Source organism: Excalfactoria chinensis, chromosome 15 (genome assembly GCF_039878825.1).
Source record: "Excalfactoria chinensis isolate bCotChi1 chromosome 15, bCotChi1.hap2, whole genome shotgun sequence".
Classification (NCBI taxonomy): Eukaryota; Metazoa; Chordata; class Aves; order Galliformes; family Phasianidae; genus Excalfactoria; species Excalfactoria chinensis.
In genome coordinates, this window is record NC_092839.1 from 9,221,153 (window position 1) to 9,240,376 (window position 19,224).

At 56.8% G+C, this 19,224-nt stretch overlaps 1 protein-coding gene across 3 annotated transcripts; it reads right to left on the bottom strand.

Annotated features, from left to right (window-relative positions):
* Positions 1–1,461: 1,461 nt before the first annotated feature.
* Positions 1,462–14,070, bottom strand: DNMT3B (DNA methyltransferase 3 beta). Of its 3 annotated transcripts, XM_072350059.1 has the most exons (21): positions 13,969–14,070; positions 13,178–13,258; positions 12,623–12,810; positions 9,163–9,307; positions 8,774–8,877; positions 8,222–8,374; positions 7,719–7,907; positions 6,749–6,907; positions 6,144–6,251; positions 5,828–5,969; positions 5,299–5,427; positions 5,066–5,110; positions 4,756–4,835; positions 4,399–4,511; positions 3,990–4,173; positions 3,660–3,744; positions 3,296–3,441; positions 3,126–3,216; positions 2,776–3,014; positions 2,580–2,665; positions 1,462–1,748 (listed from the first exon to the last, which is right to left on the bottom strand). In XM_072350059.1, exons 3-21 carry the CDS (start codon positions 12,725–12,727, stop codon positions 1,607–1,609), a joined length of 2,445 nt encoding a protein of 814 aa, XP_072206160.1. In that variant the 5' UTR covers positions 12,728–12,810; positions 13,178–13,258; positions 13,969–14,070; the 3' UTR covers positions 1,462–1,606. The 3 variants fall into 3 exon arrangements, with proteins under 3 accessions (XP_072206160.1, XP_072206158.1, XP_072206159.1); XM_072350057.1 differs by having other exon boundaries at positions 2,776–3,216; XM_072350058.1 differs by lacking the exon at positions 13,969–14,070 and adding an exon at positions 13,439–13,604 and having other exon boundaries at positions 2,776–3,216.
* Between the last annotated feature and the right edge of the window lie 5,154 nt (positions 14,071–19,224).

Here is a 19,224-nt window from a genome sequence, read left to right on the forward strand (position 1 = left end):
GGGCGGGGCCACTGCGAAGCTCCGCCCACTCCCGAGTGCTCGCTTCTGATTGGCCAGCCCTGCTAGCCCCTCCCACTCCGCGGCCCATTCATTAACGCTGGCCGGGAGGCCGCGTGCCGGCGGGGCTCGGCGATGAATGAACGTGGCCGGTCCGTATAGAAACAGCGCTTTTAGTCTTTAATCCCGCTGTGCTGCACGGCGAACGCGAGCTGATCGATTCCCCTTCCATTCCCCCACACGTTTGGAGTTCCCAGTACGAAAAGAAACACAGAACAATACGGGTTTGGTTTTTTTTTCCCTCTTATTTTAAAAGATTGTATAAAAATCCACAAAACTTTTGGACATCCGGAATCCTTTCACTATAAAAAACAACAAAAAATAGCACCGGGGAGAGTCGGAAACCCTTTACAAAGCAGTAAAAAAAAAGGCATTTCTGGGACCCACCTCTCCTTGCAACGTGGTTCTGAGCGCACCAGAAAAGGCAGCAGTTCCAAGGAAGACTTGTCTGCTGTGATTCCCATCAAGTCAGCTCAATGCCAGCACCGTTCCTGTGCCCCTTTTATCTTTCTTTGCTTCCCGCCCCCAAGTCCTTTTTTCTCTGTTCTCCTTTAGATCAGACAGGAGGGGATACGACTGAGGGGAGCCCGCTTGGCTCCAAGAAACAAACCTCATGGGATGGGGTGGCAGAGGGACGGGCACCCCAGTGACATTCATGGTCCTTGGCTGCTGCTGGGTGACAGCAGGGGGTGATAACACTGCCCATCCTGCACTTATTATCAGACCATTTTCCCCTCCGGTCACTGCAGCCCCATTTCCCAACCCCAATGTAACTCAATTCAACTGATTCAGCAGGATTTTGAAACATCAGGGGACAAAAAAAGAATAAGGGGAGGGGGGGGGAAATGCTTGGAAAAGGACGTAGTGAATATCTGTAAACTACAGCCGAACGCATCAAACAGTATCTCCCTAACTAGAAAAGTAATTCTATCAGCTCACAGTTCAGTTTCAGCTACATTCAGGTCTAGGAGTCTCCACATTCTTATGTAATGCCTTAAAGCAGCAAGAGACGTTCAACAACAAAATGTAAAGTTTTACAAAAGGTCTTAAAAAATAATAAAGAAAAGAGATTTGGTTTGTGTGTCCTGCGTGTTCAGTGTGTACATAACCTGACCCGGGGCCCTCACACCTGCTGCTGCAGCTTGAGGAGTTTTTGGCAGTCGTTTCAAGAGAGGTTTATGCTTGTTTAGGAGGCGAGCAGCTCTGTAGTCCACATTTGCAGCACGCCAGCAGCTGCCTCCACCACTCACTGCTTTCCAGCTCTGGGCTCACAAGTGGAATGTTTAATGCTCTGGAGGAGGCTTCTCGCCTCATCGGTGATGCACTCAGCTTTGTGCTGGGTGATTAAAGCTCATTTTGTCCGTCGTTTCCCAGGCAGTGCTGTCAGTAGTCCCATCAGGAAGGCACCCGGCCAGGTTCTTTGGTTGTAGGTGCTTCCCGAGCCTTGTGGCAGCGGGGGGCACAGTGCTGGGAATGGTAGGCACAGAGCTGAGCCCTCCCCGGGCAGCAGAGCTGCATTGTGACGGAGAGATGAGGAATGCAGCGTGGGCTACTCGCAGGCAAAGTAATCCTTGAGTGGGGAGAAGAGGTGCTGGATAACAGGGATGCTCCAGGACCTCCCAAGCAGCTTCTGGCGAGCCCCACGGCTGATGTTGGAGACGTCGGTGCAGTGCAGGGGGAAGCCAAAGATCCTGGAGGGCAAAAGAAATGGGTGATGCTTAGCAGTTGCCCCGTCCCCATCCAGCCCCCATCCAGCCTCCTCACCTCACAGCCACCCCTCACAGTCCCCACATGCCACCAGACCTCTGCCTTCACATCCTAATGCCAGCAGCCCCCATTGCCATCACACCCCACAGCCACCAGACCCTGGTGACACTGCAGACAAGTATCACAACCAATGGAAGGCAGCGTGGGACCCTGGTGAAATGACTCACTAAGGTCAAAAATAAGAGAACAATCTTGGCTGGTGCTTATTGCCCACCCGTCTCAGAGCACATAACACAGGCTGTGAAATGTCAGCACTGATCCCTACTGCCTATTTTTCCTGGTAACACTTTCAGAGGAGCCTTGAGCCCATGGCCCCATCCTGTCCCTGCTGCCATGAGACCTATTCCCAACACTGCCCCAGGATCCTTTGGGTAACACCGGTGCTTCCACTGGTTGGATGGGAGTTCAACTGCCACATCTCTAAGGGCACGGCCTGACAAAGGCTCAGTAATTGCTGTTTAACTTTCAAATCCCCGCACGCCTCTGGCTCAGCTTTAATTAGTTTTAATTCCAATAAATATTGGCAATTTAAATATAAACAAGTGGGGAAAAAAAAAAAGCTACCCTGTGTTTGCTGACTGAGGCCTTACTGAGCAACAACTCCACATTGTGCTGCTGAGAGCCATGGAATGCAGGACTGCCAGCAACTGCAGTCTGCTCTACCCTCACTCATCCCACTGCAGTGAATTTGGGGCTGCACAGAGCTGTGCTCAGCTCTGCACACAACACAGAATGAAACCATGGCTGAACGTTACCTGTTCATCCCCGGGAGGTTGCCCCAGAAGTAGCGTGCTCTGTGTGCAGCCGATATCTTGATAGCGTCGATCATAACGGGGTTACACTGCAAGTATGCAGAGGGGTCAGGGTGAGCCCTTTGCTAGGAGCACCCTCCCATAGATAAGTGCGGGTGCCCAACTCTTGCACCCTTCCCAAAGCCGCAGCGATCCCTACCTCCAGGAACCGAGAAATGTCCCTCTTGTCGTTGACCCTCATGGCCACCACGTTCTCAAACATCCAGAAGAAGGGCCGCTCCTCTCCAGCCTTGGGACGGGCGTAGTTGAGCAGATGGTAGAACTCGAAGAAGAGCCGCCCGGTGCCCTCCGTGCGGGGGGACCCAGCAGGGGTGTTAGGAGGGGACCGCCCGCGGCCCCGCAGGTTTGGCTGAGGCGTGGGGACGGGCTCTGGTGGGCCTGGGGGAGACAGCGCTTGGCACGTATCCCCGGACGGAGCCACCGCAGAACTGCGTCGCCGGCCCCAGGCAGCCTGGGGGCTCCCAGCCCCTTGGGGCCAAGCAGCCTCACCGTACGGAGCCTTCCTGGGGGGGCTGGCGAGCGAGAGGTCGTTACAGGGGCTGCCGCCAATCACCAGGTCAAAGGGACCCCACTCCTCGATCTGCAGCGGGCATACAGAGCTGGTTATCAGGGCACAGCACCTACCCAATCCTCCCTGAGCCAAGAGCGGCATAGCTCACATTTCTCTTGGTGATGTTCCTGACGTCGTGCACATAAGTGATGTTGCCCTCATGCCGCACAGTGCCCACTGCCAGGGGGTCCTCGCAGATCTCTGAGGCGATGTACTTCTCCACTTGGATGCCCAGGTCCTTCAGCACCAGGTACCCTGCACGAGGATGGGGGACTGAGGGCACTGTGCTGAGACCACAGTGCAGCCAGTGCACCCAGCACAGCCAGACTGCCTGTGGGCACCATCCCTACCCCCTGCTCTCTTCCCTGACTCCATCAATGGGGATGCACCTGCCCCATTCCCTATTCTCCCCAAGCTTTCTGATAGGCTTGAGGCTACGGCACAGCCCTCAGATCCTTCTTCCAGCACCTCACCTGTTGCTATGCCATCAAACAGAGAGAGCACTCTGATGGGTCTCCTCTTGGCTGGTGGCACCGCTGGGTAAATTTTGGGTGCATCCTGTAAGGGAAGAAAGCAGTGCAACCCTGTTTCCTCTTGCAGCAGAGCCCTGCAGAGCTCAGGGCAGTGCTGCAGTGCTCTCTGAGCCCAGTTCCCTTCACAGGGAGCATTCAGGGGGAACGAGCCCAGTACACGTGGATAGCCTAGATGAGACTGAGGCAGAGCCAGGGGGAAATCGGGACCATTACCCCACCCTCCCCTCTCCCCTGACCCTGTGCACCAGGCTCACTGCCCTCAGCCCTTACGTATTCCTGCCCCTTGTCACTGGTGAAGAAGTCCTGCAGACGAGAGCTCCAATCCTGACGGCGCTGCAGCACCCCATAGCTCCTCTGGGGTTGGCACATGTAGCAGTTCCAGGGCTCCTGCTCTTTTGCTTTGGCTGATGAGCCTCGTCCCACCAGGACCTCCAGGCATTCCACACAGAAGCACCTGCCCAGATGCAGCACCCTTGGTTGTCAGCCCAGCCCCTCCTGCAGCCCTGTCCCATTTGGAAGAATGCTCTCCCCGACTGACAGCACCCCAGGAATTAGGGCTGCTGACACAGACTGAGACTTGGGCCTGGGTCAAATCTACCACCCTCCCCAGGACTTTTCCAAGTACAGCCAGCTCTATTTTGCCCCACTGCAGCAACCACCAAGGCACAGGGGGGCCCACCTGCAGCAGCTGGCATTGCTGCAGAGCAACAGCTCCTTGCCCTCGCAGCACACGGTGCAGTAGGACTGGTAGCCATCTTCATCGTACATGTAGAAGAGCTCCAGGAATCTATCCTGGCAGAGGACAGATGGGAGGAGAGCATCAGAATCCATGCTCAGCTCCCCCCAACCCCCAGCTCAGAGATGTGCATCCTCAGCACCTCGTGGGCACCACCCACAGCATGCAGGGAACTCAGAGGGGACAATGCCAAGGGATGACCCTGCAGTGGGCATGGCAGGGTCAGGTCTGGGCAGTTTCCCTTATCATCTCCATCCCATTCCCACCTCAATAGTTGCAGCCCCCACTGGCCGCTCTTACCCTGCAGGTGTGGCACAGGCCCCCCTCGAACAGCGGGTGGAAGGTGGCTGGGTTCCTCCTCCCACACGACAAGCAGCTATCTGAGGGCAGAGAACTCCATTTACCCCATAGCCCCTTACAGCCCATGGCCAAGGGACCACGTGGGGATAGGGACATCACCCCAGCTGTGGGCAGGTCCCAGTCCTGCAGCCCTGTACCCAGCTTAGCGGAGTGCACTCAAAAAAGGACCCATGGGTTCTGTCTGGTGCTGCCCTCCAGCACTTCCATCATTCCCAGCCCTTGTACCAGGACAGAACAGGCAAATGGTTACCTTCCAGACTCCCGCTGTTGTTCGTAACTTCGGAAACCATTTGTTCTTTAAAAACAAAACAAACAAACAACAGATTTAGCATTCCATAAAGTAACTTTCATGCTGAGCAGCTAATGGAGCCTGGCTTGCAATTCTACGGTCAATGTTTGGCCTTTAAGGCACAAGTGAGCCCAGCCAGAACACAGAGACCTTTATTTAGGAACCCACGCACTGCCCACACCATAGCCCAGTACCTCGGGTCTGGTCCTCCTCCATGCGCTGCTCCTTGCTGCTGTTGTAGGGGTTGCTCTTCAGCCTCTTGGTAGGGGGACAATGCTCAAGGCACAGCACCTCCTCTGTGCCGTTCCTCAGGGCCCCATTCTCTGTAAGGGACAGGCAGCTCCAGTGGGGACACGTGGGGACATCACCCCTTGAGCTTTGTCACAGTACCACCCCAGAGCCCTTCCTCGAGGCTCCAGCTCAGCCCAGGGTGCAGTGCTCACAGGGGATGCCAACACCCTGCAAATCAGCAGAGACCATCTCTGCCCACTGGCATCCATTGCAGGGCAGAACTGCCATTTTCGCTCCTCCTTCTTCCCCCTCTCAGCAGATGAAACAAAGGAGGAGCTGAGAGGGACCCTGACCACATTTGCTCCCCTCCCCATGGGGTCTGCGCTCCCACTGCTGACCCCAAATCCACAGCTCCCATATGGCCACAGATCATAATTAATTGGAGGGTGTTTCAAGGTCTTTTTGGACCCCCAGCTCCTACCACCAGCCCACCTGAGCTTTTGGGTGGCTGCAGCCCTTTGACGCCCAGGGGTTTGAAGCCAGTGAGTGCCCAGTCGATCATGGGCTTCAGCTGGTCCTCCAGGGACTCCCCAGGGGCAGATGTAAATGTCTTCCCCGAGCGGCTCCGGGCAACCTGCAAGAGGAAGGCAGTGGAGCATAGTGACAAGGCATGGGGGGATGGTCCCCTCCCCTTCCCAGCAGAAGCAGCTGCCAGATTCCAGCACTGGGAGTGCCACAGCCACGCCAGCCCCCAGCTGCCCCCCACCCTGTGCTCCATAGAGAGCCCAGTGCTGCTCTGCAATTATACCTCCAGGGCATGGTATATGGCTCGGCGGTAGGAGACCAGCTTATTGAACGTGGCAGTATTGAAATGCTGTCTGAAGGCCATCAGTCCCACAAGCTTGTCTGCAGAAACCTGGGACAGAGGGGCAAAAACTCAGCGTTGAGCAATGACACAACTCACTCCTGTCCCCATACAGTGTGGTACAGCTCTGGCAGAGAAGTTAGCAGCAGCTTTGCATGGAGCAGGCATGCTGCAGCAGGGAGGACAGGCAGAGGAATCATTGCACACGTGGCTACAATGGGCTGCGTGCACCCTCTGCTGGCACTGAGCTCTCAAGCATGGCACCCAGCATGGGGCTGTGGGAGGGCAGTGCTCAGCAAGGCACGGAGTGAGCAGGGACAGCTGGGACAAACCAGAAAGGAAGATGAGAAGGGAATGGGCTGCCAGCATTAGAGAGCATTCCAGAGCTGCAGTGTGCAAAGTGCTGCACTCCCTGCCCCGGGGAGGGTGCAGCTGAACACACACACACACACACCCATCCCCAGGCACAGGCAGCCCCAGAGATGGGCACAGATCACAGGGATTGGTGCAGGAGAGGCTCCAGCCCCATCCAGAAGCAGCAGGCTCACCTCGGAGAACTTCCCGTCCCCAAACCACTGCACCCATCGCATGCCCGACACCGCCTGGCGCTTGGACGTGGCTCTGTAGGAAACAACGATCGCTGGCCACCAGGAGAAACCCTTGATCTTCCCCCAGACAAGCTCCCCGATTCCAAATTCCTTCCCATCCTGAAAGCAAAGGACAACACACAGATGAGCCATGAGCAGGCACCCACCCACACTTCATCCCAGCACCCACAATGGGATGCCCTGGGCTGCTGTAGTGTAGAGGAACAGCTGGGCACCCTGCAGAGCTACAACAGCACTCGTGTGGAGCTCTGCAAGGATGCTGCCAGTCTTTATACTCCCTTGAATGCTTCGAGGCAGCTGGGGCTGGGTCTCACGTCTCTGGCAGCCCCTGCTCATGGGGCAACAATGCACTCATCTGTCTGCAGCGCAGTGAGAGGACACCCACCCTCCTCTGCTGCCCACAGGGTAGAGGAGGAACCAAGGCAGAGCAAAGAGAGCTGGGACAGTTAGTTGGTATGGCTGAGAACCTCCAGCAGGCAGCCCAGCACTGCGCTGGTCCACAATCTTCTCACAGGAGCTGTTGCCTCATGAGTACAGTGCTCCTTCAAGTTTTACTGAGCAATTAGGCACCTAATTATTCAGCCACTGCCCAATTCCTCCAAGTCTCAGGCCCTGCCCTGATGCCCTCAGGCATCAAATCACCCCGCTTTCACTCCCCCCTTCAGCATCTCTCTATAGGAAGGCATTCTGCGGGCAGGAAGCTGCCCATTCCTGCAGGCCCAGTAGGTGCGTGCTGCACTCAGGGCTGCTGGCAGTGCTGAGCTGCACACAGTACAGACAGCTCAGCACCGTGGCAGTGCACATCCTGCACAGCCCTTGCTGCCAGCACCCAGGGGGCACAGACCCACCGCCCTCCCTTCACCCAGCACAGGAAGGGGGTGCTTGGTAGAGTGCATCCCCCCCCCTCTACCTGGTACTCCAGCGCAATCCCTGCATCCCGGCTCTCTGGCTCCTCAGCCACCAGCTCAGTGGAACCATTCTGGCCCTCCTGGGAGCTGCTCCCTGACAGTGTGCTGCTGCTCTGCGAAGAGTCCCGTGAGTCCTCCTCTGTCAGGTCGATGGTGGTGAGCATGGGCACGGCTGTCCTCCTCCGGGAGCTCTGTGAGAGAGGGAGTGGTGTGAGAACCCAATGGGAACAGGGAGCAGCCCCCATCACCTTGCTCCTACAGCATAGATGACTCCCAGCTGGAACCAGAGGGTCCAGGGCTGGGTGCAGCTAAGGGAGCACTGCTTTGTGCTTAAGACACACAGCAAAAGGGGCATCTCTTGCTTTCCTCCCTCCAGTTCACTCCAGGCAGTCAAAGTACCCAACTCAAAGGCATGCAGACCGCAGAGGGAAGCTGAGGCATGGGGCATGCAGCACTCAGGCCACCCCCCAGCCCTGCACACAGCTCCAGGTCCTGCAGCTCTCACCCTCAGTGGAGTTGGCAGTTCCCTTAGAGCCTCCACGCTGCTGGTTTCCTTGATCTGCATCTCGTGGTGGCTCTGCCCTGCCTGGAAGATGAGGCGGACGGGGGGCTTCTGCCGGAGGCTGCTCTCCCAGCCAGCACTGCCCCGGGGCCGCACCTGTAGGAAGGAGCATGGAGGTGAGCATCACCCCAGGGACACAGACAGCATCATGGATGAGGGCACAGGGAAGACCCCGGGCAGAACTCGCACACCCCCGAAGGTCGGGCACACTCAAGTTGCATGTGACTGTGCCCGACCCCACAGCCTGGAGGCACCAAGGGCAGCTTTTCCCCTGTGGTTTGCAGCAGCCACAGTTTACCAAGCAGCCCAAACCAGGCATGATTCCAGCATCCGGCACAGCGCTTTCAAAATGAAATGAGATTTTTACAGTGGGGCTGTGTGAGTGAGCAGCCCCTGCACATGGCAGAGTGGGAATGCAGAACTGTCACCCCCAGCTGAATTTATGGCTTTTTCTTCACCCTACAGTCACAGGCAGATCTCCAACCTGCCACTCACCTCCTGTGGCTCCATCAATGTGAGTGGCCAGGACAGCTCCTCCTTGGACAGGTCCTTGCTCACCCTCTTGTTCTTCAGGGGTGCCAGCCCCAGGCTCCCAGCATCTGTGCAAGAACAGAGCAGGCTCAGCTCTGCGAGCTGATCTCATGAGAGCAGTGTCAGAATGGGAAGAGATCGAAGCCTCATCTTGCAGACAGCACAGTGAGAGCAACAGTTTTGACAGTCCCATCAAGTTTACTTTCTAATTATTCCCTTTCCAAAGCAGAAACCCTCCCATAACCTGGCCAACCAAGAGCCAGAATTTGAGGGCCACAACTCAAGCACTCTAAAGCTGGGGCACATCCCAACCTCAGCAGCACACAGCTGGGAATCCCCCCAGTCCCACTCACCTGGGTCGCTGGGCTTCCCACTGGCCTCCAGCAGCAGAGCAGGTGTGTCCTTAGTGGGATTGGTGCAGTCCCCATCGAAGAGGATCAGCTCTGCCCTGCAGTCTGCCTCATCCCGGCTGTGGCTCTTCTCCTTTTTCATGGCTGCCTGTAGAAGCAATAGGGGATGGTAAGCTTAGCCAGCTGCAGTGCCCTTGGAAATGCAGAGCAAGTTGTGTGAGCTATACAAGCCAGGCACAGACTACTCCCTTAGCAGATCTCTTGCAGCACCAGGGGCAGGCAGAAGGTTCTGGCTGGGGATACATCTGCAGTAACACTGCGTGCTCATGGGCACCTGGACAAAATCTTCCCAGCTGTGGCCCTGCAGATTCACAAACTCCAGAAATCCCAGACCCAACACATTCATCCCTAGAGAAGCACCAGGGCTATTCCCAGGGCTATTCCCAGCTCTGTGCATCCACACTCCACACAGGCTCTGTGCTGTGCCCAGCTGTGGTTCCGACTCTTCCCATGCGCTCCATGCAAGTGGCACACGGGTACAATCCTGCCCACGGCCCCCAGCCCCATGCACTGAGCTCCTGCCCTGCAAACTCCACAGCTACAGCAGTGGGTGAGCACAGCAGACCAGGCACAGCCAGCAGCACCACGGGGCCAAAGTCCTGTGCCTGCCGTGCTCAGCCCCCTGTGAGGCATGCGGGGCCGGTGCAAACATCTGCATCTGCAGCCATTTGCACGTCAGCCGGCCCTGCTGCTCCTCACACAGGGTCAGGCAGCTCCCAGCTCCCCACAGCAGCTGTAGCCACACCAGCCACACTTCCACGAGGCCCCACAAAGCCGAAACCGCCAGGAGCTCCGAGACCAAAGGCAGATTGACCCCAAAAAGAGCAAAGCAGCGCTGAGCCTGAGCTGGGCATTGCTAAACAATCCCACCCCGGAGACCTCTCCCACTCCCCAGCAGCACCCCCTGCCCCGCAGCAGCCATTTCACAGCAGCAGCAGCGCTGGAAGCAGAGGGCTCCAGGAGCAGTGGGACACACCTCGCCTGCACCCGCCGCCTCTGCCTCCCCGCGGGTGCCCTTCCTGGATCGTGTTTTCGGAAGCTCCAGCTCCCAGAAGCTCCCAGACTCTCCCAGAGGCACCCAGGACGGTGCTAACGAAGCTGCCTCACTGCCGGGCTTCGGGTCTGTGCTGCGACTTGCCCCTTCGCCAGCACAGTCATTTCAGGAGCACGCAAATCAGTCTGAGGAGTCGGGGAGCAAACGGCTTCGCCCCTCCAAGGCCCTGCAGGGGATGCATTGCAGCCCCCACCCCCAGCCCCGGGCTCCAGCCCCTTCCCCAGCACTCCCACTCTCGGCATCGCCTCTGACTGCTTCACTAACAATTGAGATTTCTGCTTTGAGATCATCTGTCAGCACCTCTGGCAAACAAAGACCAGTCGGGGTTTGATGTTTTGGATGCAGAGGGCTGCATTAAAACCCTGGTAAAACCCAAATGTGAGGGGAATCAGGTGCCCGACCCCCATCTCTCCAGGCAGGGGGACCCCCAGGCACACATCCTCCCCCCCAACCAGAGACGCAGCTCTGTAACAAAGGGATGAGGAGGGAAGCAGCCCTGGCGGGAGCCTGAACCACATACAGCCCTACAGCTGTGCACAGAAATCCCACTGCTGTGGCACATCTGCTCCCAGACCAGTGAACAACCCCCAGGAGCTGCCTGGACTCACCGTGTGCCCCCAGCTACCCTGGCTGTGTGCAGACGCATCCCCAGCACAGCAGCTCTCCCTGGCACCAGATCATTGGCAGTAAAACCAGAGCATTCCAACCCTAACCTGAGTATCTCACGACCATGTCTCATTCAGAATCCCATAAAGGGAGTGCAAACGCTGCTCTCTCCAGCACAGGTGATGGACAGGGACAGCACCAGGAGATGTGACAGAGAAGGGATAGGGACACGTGGCACTGAGGTGTGGGGAGGACAGCCCCAGGGGCCTGCTTGCTCCATGCACTCCTCCAGCAGCACAGCCTGGGATCACTCAAGGACATCACATCACTGTCCTCTGATATGCAAGTGGGAAAGGAAACATTATACCACAACACAGGCTGCAAAGCTAGCTAAACTTTTGGCTTCCCCAAGCCCTCCTCCTGGGCAGCCACCTCCATCCCTTCTCCTCCCCCTGCCAGCTTCTGCACCAGGACACAGAGCTGTGCACCTCAAGCACGGTCACCCCAGTCCATGCAGCTCCGCCTGCTGTGTGCAAGTGAGGAGAGCTCTTTGTCCTCACCTCCCCTCGCAGAATCGCACCAACATGTGCAGATACGGCCTGACGAAAATAATAAGAAACAGAACGCTCCCCTTGCATGCTTCCCTCTGGCAGGGGGGAGGAGAAAAGCAGCACTGCAGCACTTGCCCTGCTGAACGCAAGCAGACAGACGCTATGGCAATGCAGCCCATAGGACCTACAGAGAACCAACGACTCCAGGATTCCAGCTCTGATGTTCGAGGCTCCCCTAGAAGCTGGCACTCCGGCAGCCCATGACAGTGCCTCGGTGACCGGGACGTTCCCTGCAGCCATACCCCATGGAGACAATAAACCCGCTGCCTCCAGAACCCGCCCTAGTTTTGCAATACCAGCTCCTTTACGGTTTGCCAAGCTGCTTGAAGCCCGTGCCATGGCATTAACTGCTTAGGGAGCCCGCGGCTGGAAGTGCCCGCTTGTGTCCGGCCGAGCTGTGGGCAGAGCCCACCTAGAGGGCCCCAACTCGGGGCCGGGGCAGCTCCGGGCCGGGCCGGGCAGCTTTCAGTTTTCCTACTTAAGAAAACAGAAGAAGGGCCCTTATCAGGACGGTTTCCCCAGTAGGTGGAGAGATTGCAGGGGAGACGGGCGGACTTTGCCTCCAGACAGGGGCATGCATATCAAAAGGCTGGAGGGAAGCACTGCGCGATGGCTGCGATGGCAGCCATCACCCAAGCCCTGTTTGAATAACAAAAAGAACTAAAAGCCCCCAATGGTCGAGGCCGGCTCCCTCCAACCCCGGCTCTGCAGCCGGCTCCGGGCGATCACTCAACACAAATGGCCTTTAACGCTCCCCCGAAACCGAGCATTTCCCTCTAATCCTGCAAAGAAAAGAGTCGCCTGGTTGGCAGTTTAGTAAGAAAAAGAGCGCATTGGGGCAGATATGCTTATTAACTTGCCGGCCTCTCCCCTCCCCTGCCCGCTTCCTGTGCCTGGCCCCTTCCCCGCTGCCGCTCTCCCTCCCGGCACGCCGGGCTGCGGCACTTCCCTCCATTTTCCCCCCCGTTTCCTTTTCTGCCCTCCCTGCCCCGCTCCCCGCCGAACCGCCGCAGCCCTTTTGTGCCCCCTCCCTGCCCCCCTCCCCCCGCCCCGTGCTCCATTGCCCCTTTGCATTCCGTCAAAGCTCGCTTGAAAGAAAAGAAACAAAACAAAACAAAAAAAAACCACAAACCGGCCCCTCCTCTCCCAGCGAAGACCAGGCCTGGGAAGTCTCCTGGGCAGCCACCATCACGGCCAGCCGCTGCTCCAGCCGCTCGAGGCTCGTTACCATGCTCATCGCGGTGCCCGGTGCCGGCGGGCAGGGCAGGTGGTGGCCCCCGGGTCCCCTCGGTACGGAGCGGCTACTGCATCCCCGCTGCCCTGCACAAAGGGAAAGGAGTGATGACAATGACACCTCGCTGTCCCCGTCTCCCACCCGCCCTTCCCACCGCGGGGACAACCGGACGCTTCTTTACGGTTCGGGGAAAGGCAGGAATGGAAACCCTCCTGCGGGGCAGCAATTTCAGACACCAAGGTTCTCCTCTTCAAGCTACAGCATCCCAGTGTCCCCTGACCTTTCGCCCCGAGGGTGTCACCGCAACCCCCGGCACCGAGCTGCCGCACCGTAAGAACACCCTCCGCAGCCTCTCTCCCCCGGAGCTCCCCGGACCCGGCGGCAGGAGGACGAGGAGGAGGTGGAGGTGCTTCCCCCGCCACCCCCCGGCCGCTGCCCCGCAGCTGAGCGCACCCCGGCTCCAGTCACTCGCTGCCCTCCGTGCGCAGCTCGAGGGAGGACTTCACGCTTCAGGCACCACCGGGAGCCGCTCTCCTGTGGGAAGAGAGAAAGATGGACTGACACGTCGCCGGCCCACGGAGAAGAAAACAAAGGTGTTTATGCCGAGCACGGCCAGTGCCAACGCGGGCTCCCGGAAACCCTCCCGGCTGCCCCAGTGCCCTCAGAGGTGGTGACCGCAGCATCCCCGGACCCTCCCAACCCCGAAGGCATCACTTGTCGGTTCGCCGTCGGGCACGCGGGGCCCCGTGGCTTTGCCGTGGTCCGCCGTGCCGTCCCGACATCGCGGGAGGAGCTCGGCGCCCACCCCCCTCTGTGACAGCCCCGGGCCGGGCCCCGCGGCGCGCAGCACCGCCGGTAACTCGCGAAGTTGCGGCAGGAGCCGGCGGGGCCGGGAGGGACCGGCGGGGCGGGGAGAGGAGGGAGCCCGAGGCGCGCCCCCCGCCGAGTCCCGCAGCCCTCCCGGGACCGAGCGCCGGCAACAAGTGGCGGCGGGGCCGCTGCCCGCAGCCCCTCCCTCCTCCCGCTGCCCCGTGCCGCGATCCTCGGTAACCGGGCACGGGGCGACGGGGGCCCGGGACGTTCCCGCAAAGACCCGGCGCCGCGCTCCGGTGCCGCGTCCCCGCCCGCCCCATTGTCCCCCGCCGCCGCTCACAACAAAGCCGCCCACGAGGATGCGTTGCGGCTCCAGCCCCGTGGGCCCCGGAACCCCCGGCTCTCCCCACGTTGCCCGGTCCCGCGCTCACCTGCGCCGCGACGGGACGCGCCGTCCAGCGGGGCCGCACCGCCGGCTCGCCGCCTCCCGCGCCCCGGCCGGCCCCCCGACAGCCCCGCGCTCCGGTTACATGGCGCTTTAACCCTGCCCGTGCTGGGCAGCCCCTCCTCCTTCGCCGCCGCCCCACGCCGCTCGGCGGGGGAGGGGAGGGGAGGGCGAAGTTCGCACCCCCCGGCCCGGCCGCCGACCCCGGGCTACGCAGTCCCCCGCCAAGGAACCGGGCACTCTCGGGGTTCCGTGCCCCTGTCCCTCCCCCGCCCCAGTTTCCTCCCCGTGCCCTGCATTCCACCAGTGCCCCGCGCCATCGGTGCTCCGAGCACTCCCCCACCGCACCACGTTTCTCCGCATCGCTCGGGGCTCCGCTCCCACAGCCCCACCATGCCTCACATCCACTTTTCGGGGCTCCACGCACTCCCACTTCCCCCTCCTCACACCCCGGGGTCTCCATCCCTCAGTAGTGCTCCATCCCCAGTGCTGGAACCCCCCGGGGTTCAACATACCCCCAGAGTTCGACATCCCCCCGGGGCTCAGCCCTACAATCCCCTGCAATGCAGCCCCCAGCCCTGCTGGGTGCTCTGAGCTGAGCCTCTCCCTGCCCACAGCTCTCCACCATGGTGTGGATGGACAAAGCCACACAAGTTTTGCAATAGTTGGTAATTTGTTCCTTCTTTTCCTTTCCCATGCAGGGGCGAGAACTTGGAAAGGCTGCACCGGGGACAAGTAAAACAGCCCGCACGTCCCCTGCCCCAGACAAAGCATCCCTAGTCCACGTGGGGTATAATCTTCTCTGCTCCCTTGTTATTGCTGCTGGGTACAACAGAAAACTGGATATCAGGAAGGAGAAGGAATATTGTTAGCCTGCTGTGATGAAAATAAGCTCTCAAGGCCAGGAGGAAAAATGAGGCAGCCAAAGTGTCAGCAACCTGCACGCAGCTCCTGGCCCAGCCCATGGGCCCATACAGCAGGTTCCCCACACCACCACCCCACTGTGCACAACGTGAGCATGAAAAATGTGGCTGCACGTGCAGAGAAAAGCCCTGCAAGTGAACAAGAGGAGGAGATGAGAAATCTGGTCCGGGGAAGCCTTTTGGGAATGCTGGAGATTACCATTCAAATAAACACACGCCAAATAAACCTCGAGCTGATTTGCAGCCCTGCTGAATGGATTAAATCCATGCAATCCTGTTTGGTTTCTTCAAATTTTGAGAAGCAAAATGCTTCTGTGTGTTTCCAGGCCACCGTGAGGAGTGGAATTAGCCCTTACTTCAAGGACCCTCAGGCTCCTCTCCCTTTCTAGCAAAACCTTCCTGCCGCCGCTGGCCCCGCTGACCTGCCATCAATCTCCTGCCCGTGGAAACGCCTCTTTCCCTCTCTTCCCTCGGTTATCATTTAATTCAGGAGAGCACTTCTGTGCATACGGTTTGAAAAAGGCACGGCACTGAACAAAGCCGCTCTGAGCAGATCATGAGCTAAACCCTGACCCCGGCACCGCTGCACACAGCCGCGGAGAGATGCTGTGAGTTTATTTCTTACCCATCAAGAAAGTAAGTATGTCATTTTATGGGCAAAAGGGGGAAAAAAAAATAAATAAAAAGGTTCCTAAAAAAGAACCTAAAAGAGACAAAATCCTAAAGGAGGTTTTGTATTGAGGTTCCTGCCAGGCACTTTGGGTATGCTGAGTCACAGCAGCGCCAGAGCAACCACAGCTCTGCTCCCCATCAGCCTGAGGTTCCCCAGTGAGGACCAGCAGTGGGATGCAGCTGTGGGATTGGAGCTCACCACTGTCACCAATGCATCTGCCAGAGGCTGGGATGCGTGCCCAGGTTGGTCACAGCAGCCACCTGATCCTGGCTGCCTGCCCTATTCCCTTCTGTCAAACCTCTTCCTAAATTTCTCCTTTGCTGTCCTGGCCAGGCAAACGAATATTGCTTCCTCTTAAAGCTCTGCCCCATCTCCTCTGGGCACCTGCTGTCTCTTTGCACCAAAATGTGAGTTGAAAACTGCTCTGTGCTTTGCAAGCAGCTTGCCTGGACATCCCAGACAAATAAAGCAATTGAGCAAGTATGATTTATTCCCTACAGCCTTCAGCAGTGCATCCTTGTTATCTCCGTCCCAGGCCCTGGTGGAGGCGAGGTGTTTGTTCAGCCTTCCATTGAAGGTGGTGCCATTAAAACACTGCAAACCATTGCAAACCCTCCGAGTGACCCCACAGAGTGCATCTCCCAAGGCGCCTCCTCCCCCTCCATGCAGGCTCTGTGCCCCATGCCCACATCCTCACACAGCCCTGTGCCATCTCTGCAGGGTTTGGGCTTTGCTGGAGGCTGTCTCAGCTGTTGGAAAGCCTCAGCCTGCTGCCACGTGTGAGAATGAGCCTGCAGCCTGTGCAGAGCTGGGCTGCCTGCTCACATCTGTGGGGAGCTGCTGTTGACATGAAGGTAGGAAGTGTTCTCCCTCCTACACGGCATTTCAAGCCCTTCCTGTGGGCTGGCCAGGACCACATACTATAAGTCCCTAATAAAAATAAGGTTAAAACCAATTGGCACCCATGTAACCAGAACATCTCGAAAGACTGCGGCAACCAGCATGTGAACTTCAAACAAGAAGGCACACAAAGAAAAACCTCCCGTGCCTCTCTGGCCACAAAATCCTCTTTTCTTTCTTTCTTTTTTTTTTTTCTTTCTAGAAAACAGGATGCATTTGCTGCAGCCCAACCTGAAGAGCAGAGGCCCCACATGGTGGGCTGTGAATGCAGGCAGCAGCAGGCAGAGCTCTGCAGAGGAAATGTTTTCCCCGTGGTCACAAGGCAACAAGAGCACAGCAGAACCCAGAGCCCACATTGCCACACCGCCGCTGCCTTTGCAATTATGTGCTCCTGCAGCAGCACTTCCCTGGGAGCAAACGGCACAGAGTGCAATGAGAGAAAGGAAAGAGCATTAAGCTGCAGAATAAACTGAAATCCTGATCTCAGAGGTGCCATTTGTGTTAGCCTCTGAAGGAACAGTGCTCCCCCTCCAGCTGGGCAATATCCATCACAAGAGCAGGCAGGGGAGAATGTCAGCATTCCTCAGCCTCTTGGAGGGATGCTCTCCCAAATCCGCACAGCTGGAGGGGATGCTTCCCATCGGCAGAACAAACAGAGCTGGTCCTGGAGGGGTGGAAGGTGCCGGGGTGATTTCTGGGATCGTTGGCAGTCTCTCACCCTTCTGGGCCTTCCCCACAGCAGCAGCTGGGAGCCTTCCTGCCCCAGGAATGTGCCCCAGGGCTGGCCATGGGGCATCTGAGATCCCCAAAGAGGATGTGCCAGCTGGGATTTGGTCTTTTGGGAACACAAGGGAAGGAGCCTTCCTGAGGTGATGCTCCCCATACACAGGGGAAAGGCAGGGAGGAAGCCCAGGGCTGAGCGGACAGGTGAAATGAAGCTGAAAAAGTGTCTCAAAAAGGGCACATTATTCCTGCAGTTTATTTTGGAGCACCCCATTGGAATACCCTGCTTCCTCACCTTTCCTCCTCCCATTGCTTTTTGCTGCTGCTCCTGCTGCAGTGCCTGCAGTTAACAGCACCCAGATGCCACCCGCAGCTCTGAGCCCATCAGCAATGCTCTGCATGAGAATGCCCCAAAGCAGCACCTTGATGCTGATGGCCTGCAGTTCATCAGCCGTGTTCATAGATGAACCCCAAATCCTTTCCCAACAACCACTGCCTGACCCCACAGCCAGGTCCCAGCACAGAGGGCTGATGGTGCTCAGCACACACTGCCACAAAGCCGTGTCCCACACAGCAGGATGGATGCATTTCCCATTGGTTGTTCAAACAGGATTTAGGAGCACATCTCACCATTCCAACTCTTCTTTGCGGATCCCGTCGCTCAACTTTCCCCCAAGAATTTGGTTTGCTGCCTGGGAAATTCTTTACCTCCATGGGTTTCTCCCTTCTGCCATCCCATGTACATGCTCACACAAGCACGCACCAGCACTGAGACCATCGTTAATTAGTTCCTAAAGCAGCACCCTAGAAAGACATGGGGAATTAAGGATGAGTCACAGGCTGTTGCCACGTGGCTGATCCTGGCTTGCAAACCAAACAGAAGATTGTCTCTTTCCTCGTTTTCTTTAATCATTTCTTTGACTGTGAATGAATTTGGTCACTTCACCACGGGGCCGGACGCATCGTATCAACAGCGAGGTGAAAAACCCACACTTGTTTTGGGCTGAGCTGAGGGTCAAACCCTGCAGCCATTCAATCCCACGTGCAGCTTCCCACCCCCGCTATGCTGTTAGGTCAGAGCAGCATCCCACCATGCTGGGAATGGAGTGGGGACCTCCGGGCTGAGCTGGGAGGCAAAGGGGGGAAAGAAAGGGCACGGGGCTGTGATTCCCAGCCATGGAGTGAATCTGGCTTAACTCCTCATCCTCCGTGGAGCTCCGCTGCCTGATCTTTGCTTATAAACCCATGGAAACATCCCATGCTGGTGTTTGCAATTGTGAACCGCGTGGTTTTGCCTTTCATGAAGGTTTTCCTATGGGTGAACAGCTTTGGGACAGAGGGGCTGAGGCACAGATCTGCAGACACAAGGCTGGGGGGTCCTGAGGGGGGGAAACACACCGAGTTTGGGGTCCTGGAAATGGGGGTAATGGAACAGAGAAGTGAGGGGGTGATTTTATCCTTCATCGACTGCTGGATGGATGGATCAATAAAATAAATCAATACATGAATAAAGAAAATCTGCCCCAAAAACGGCAGCTTTTTTAACGTTTTATTTTATATTTTATTTTATTTTGTTTTATTTTATTTTATTTTGGGTTTATTTTATTTTATTTTATTTTCGTTTTATTTTATTTTATTTTATTTTATTTTGGGTTTATTTTATTTTATTTTATTTTGGGCATTTTATTTTATTTTATTTTATTTTATTTTATTTTATTTTATTTTATTTTATTTTATTTTATTTTATTTTATTTTATTTTATTTTATTTTGGGTTTATTTTATTTTATTTTATTTTATTTTATTTTGGGTTTATTTTATTTTATTATTTTATTTTATTTTATTTTATTTTATTTTATTTTATTTTATTTTATTTTATTTTATTTTATTTTATTTTATTTTATTTTATTTTATTTTTCCCCTAAATCCTACGGCACCAAAGGGCTCCCCCCCCCCTCGATCCTGCCGGCTCCTCTGTGGAAAGTGCGGCCGCCAACGCTCAGATTGAGTCAGGCGGTGCGACGG

Coding starts and splice junctions, on each gene's coding strand:
- DNMT3B (XM_072350057.1), bottom strand. CDS start 12,727: ATGAGCATGGTAACGAGCCTCGAGCGGCTGGAGCAGCGGCTGGCCGTG. Junction 4,174..4,398: donor AGCAATGCCAGCTGCTGCAG/GTGGGCCCCCCT, acceptor GCATCTGGGCAG/GTGCTTCTGTGTGGAATGCC. Junction 3,745..3,989: donor GTGACAAGGGGCAGGAATAC/GTAAGGGCTGAG, acceptor CTTCCCTTACAG/GATGCACCCAAAATTTACCC.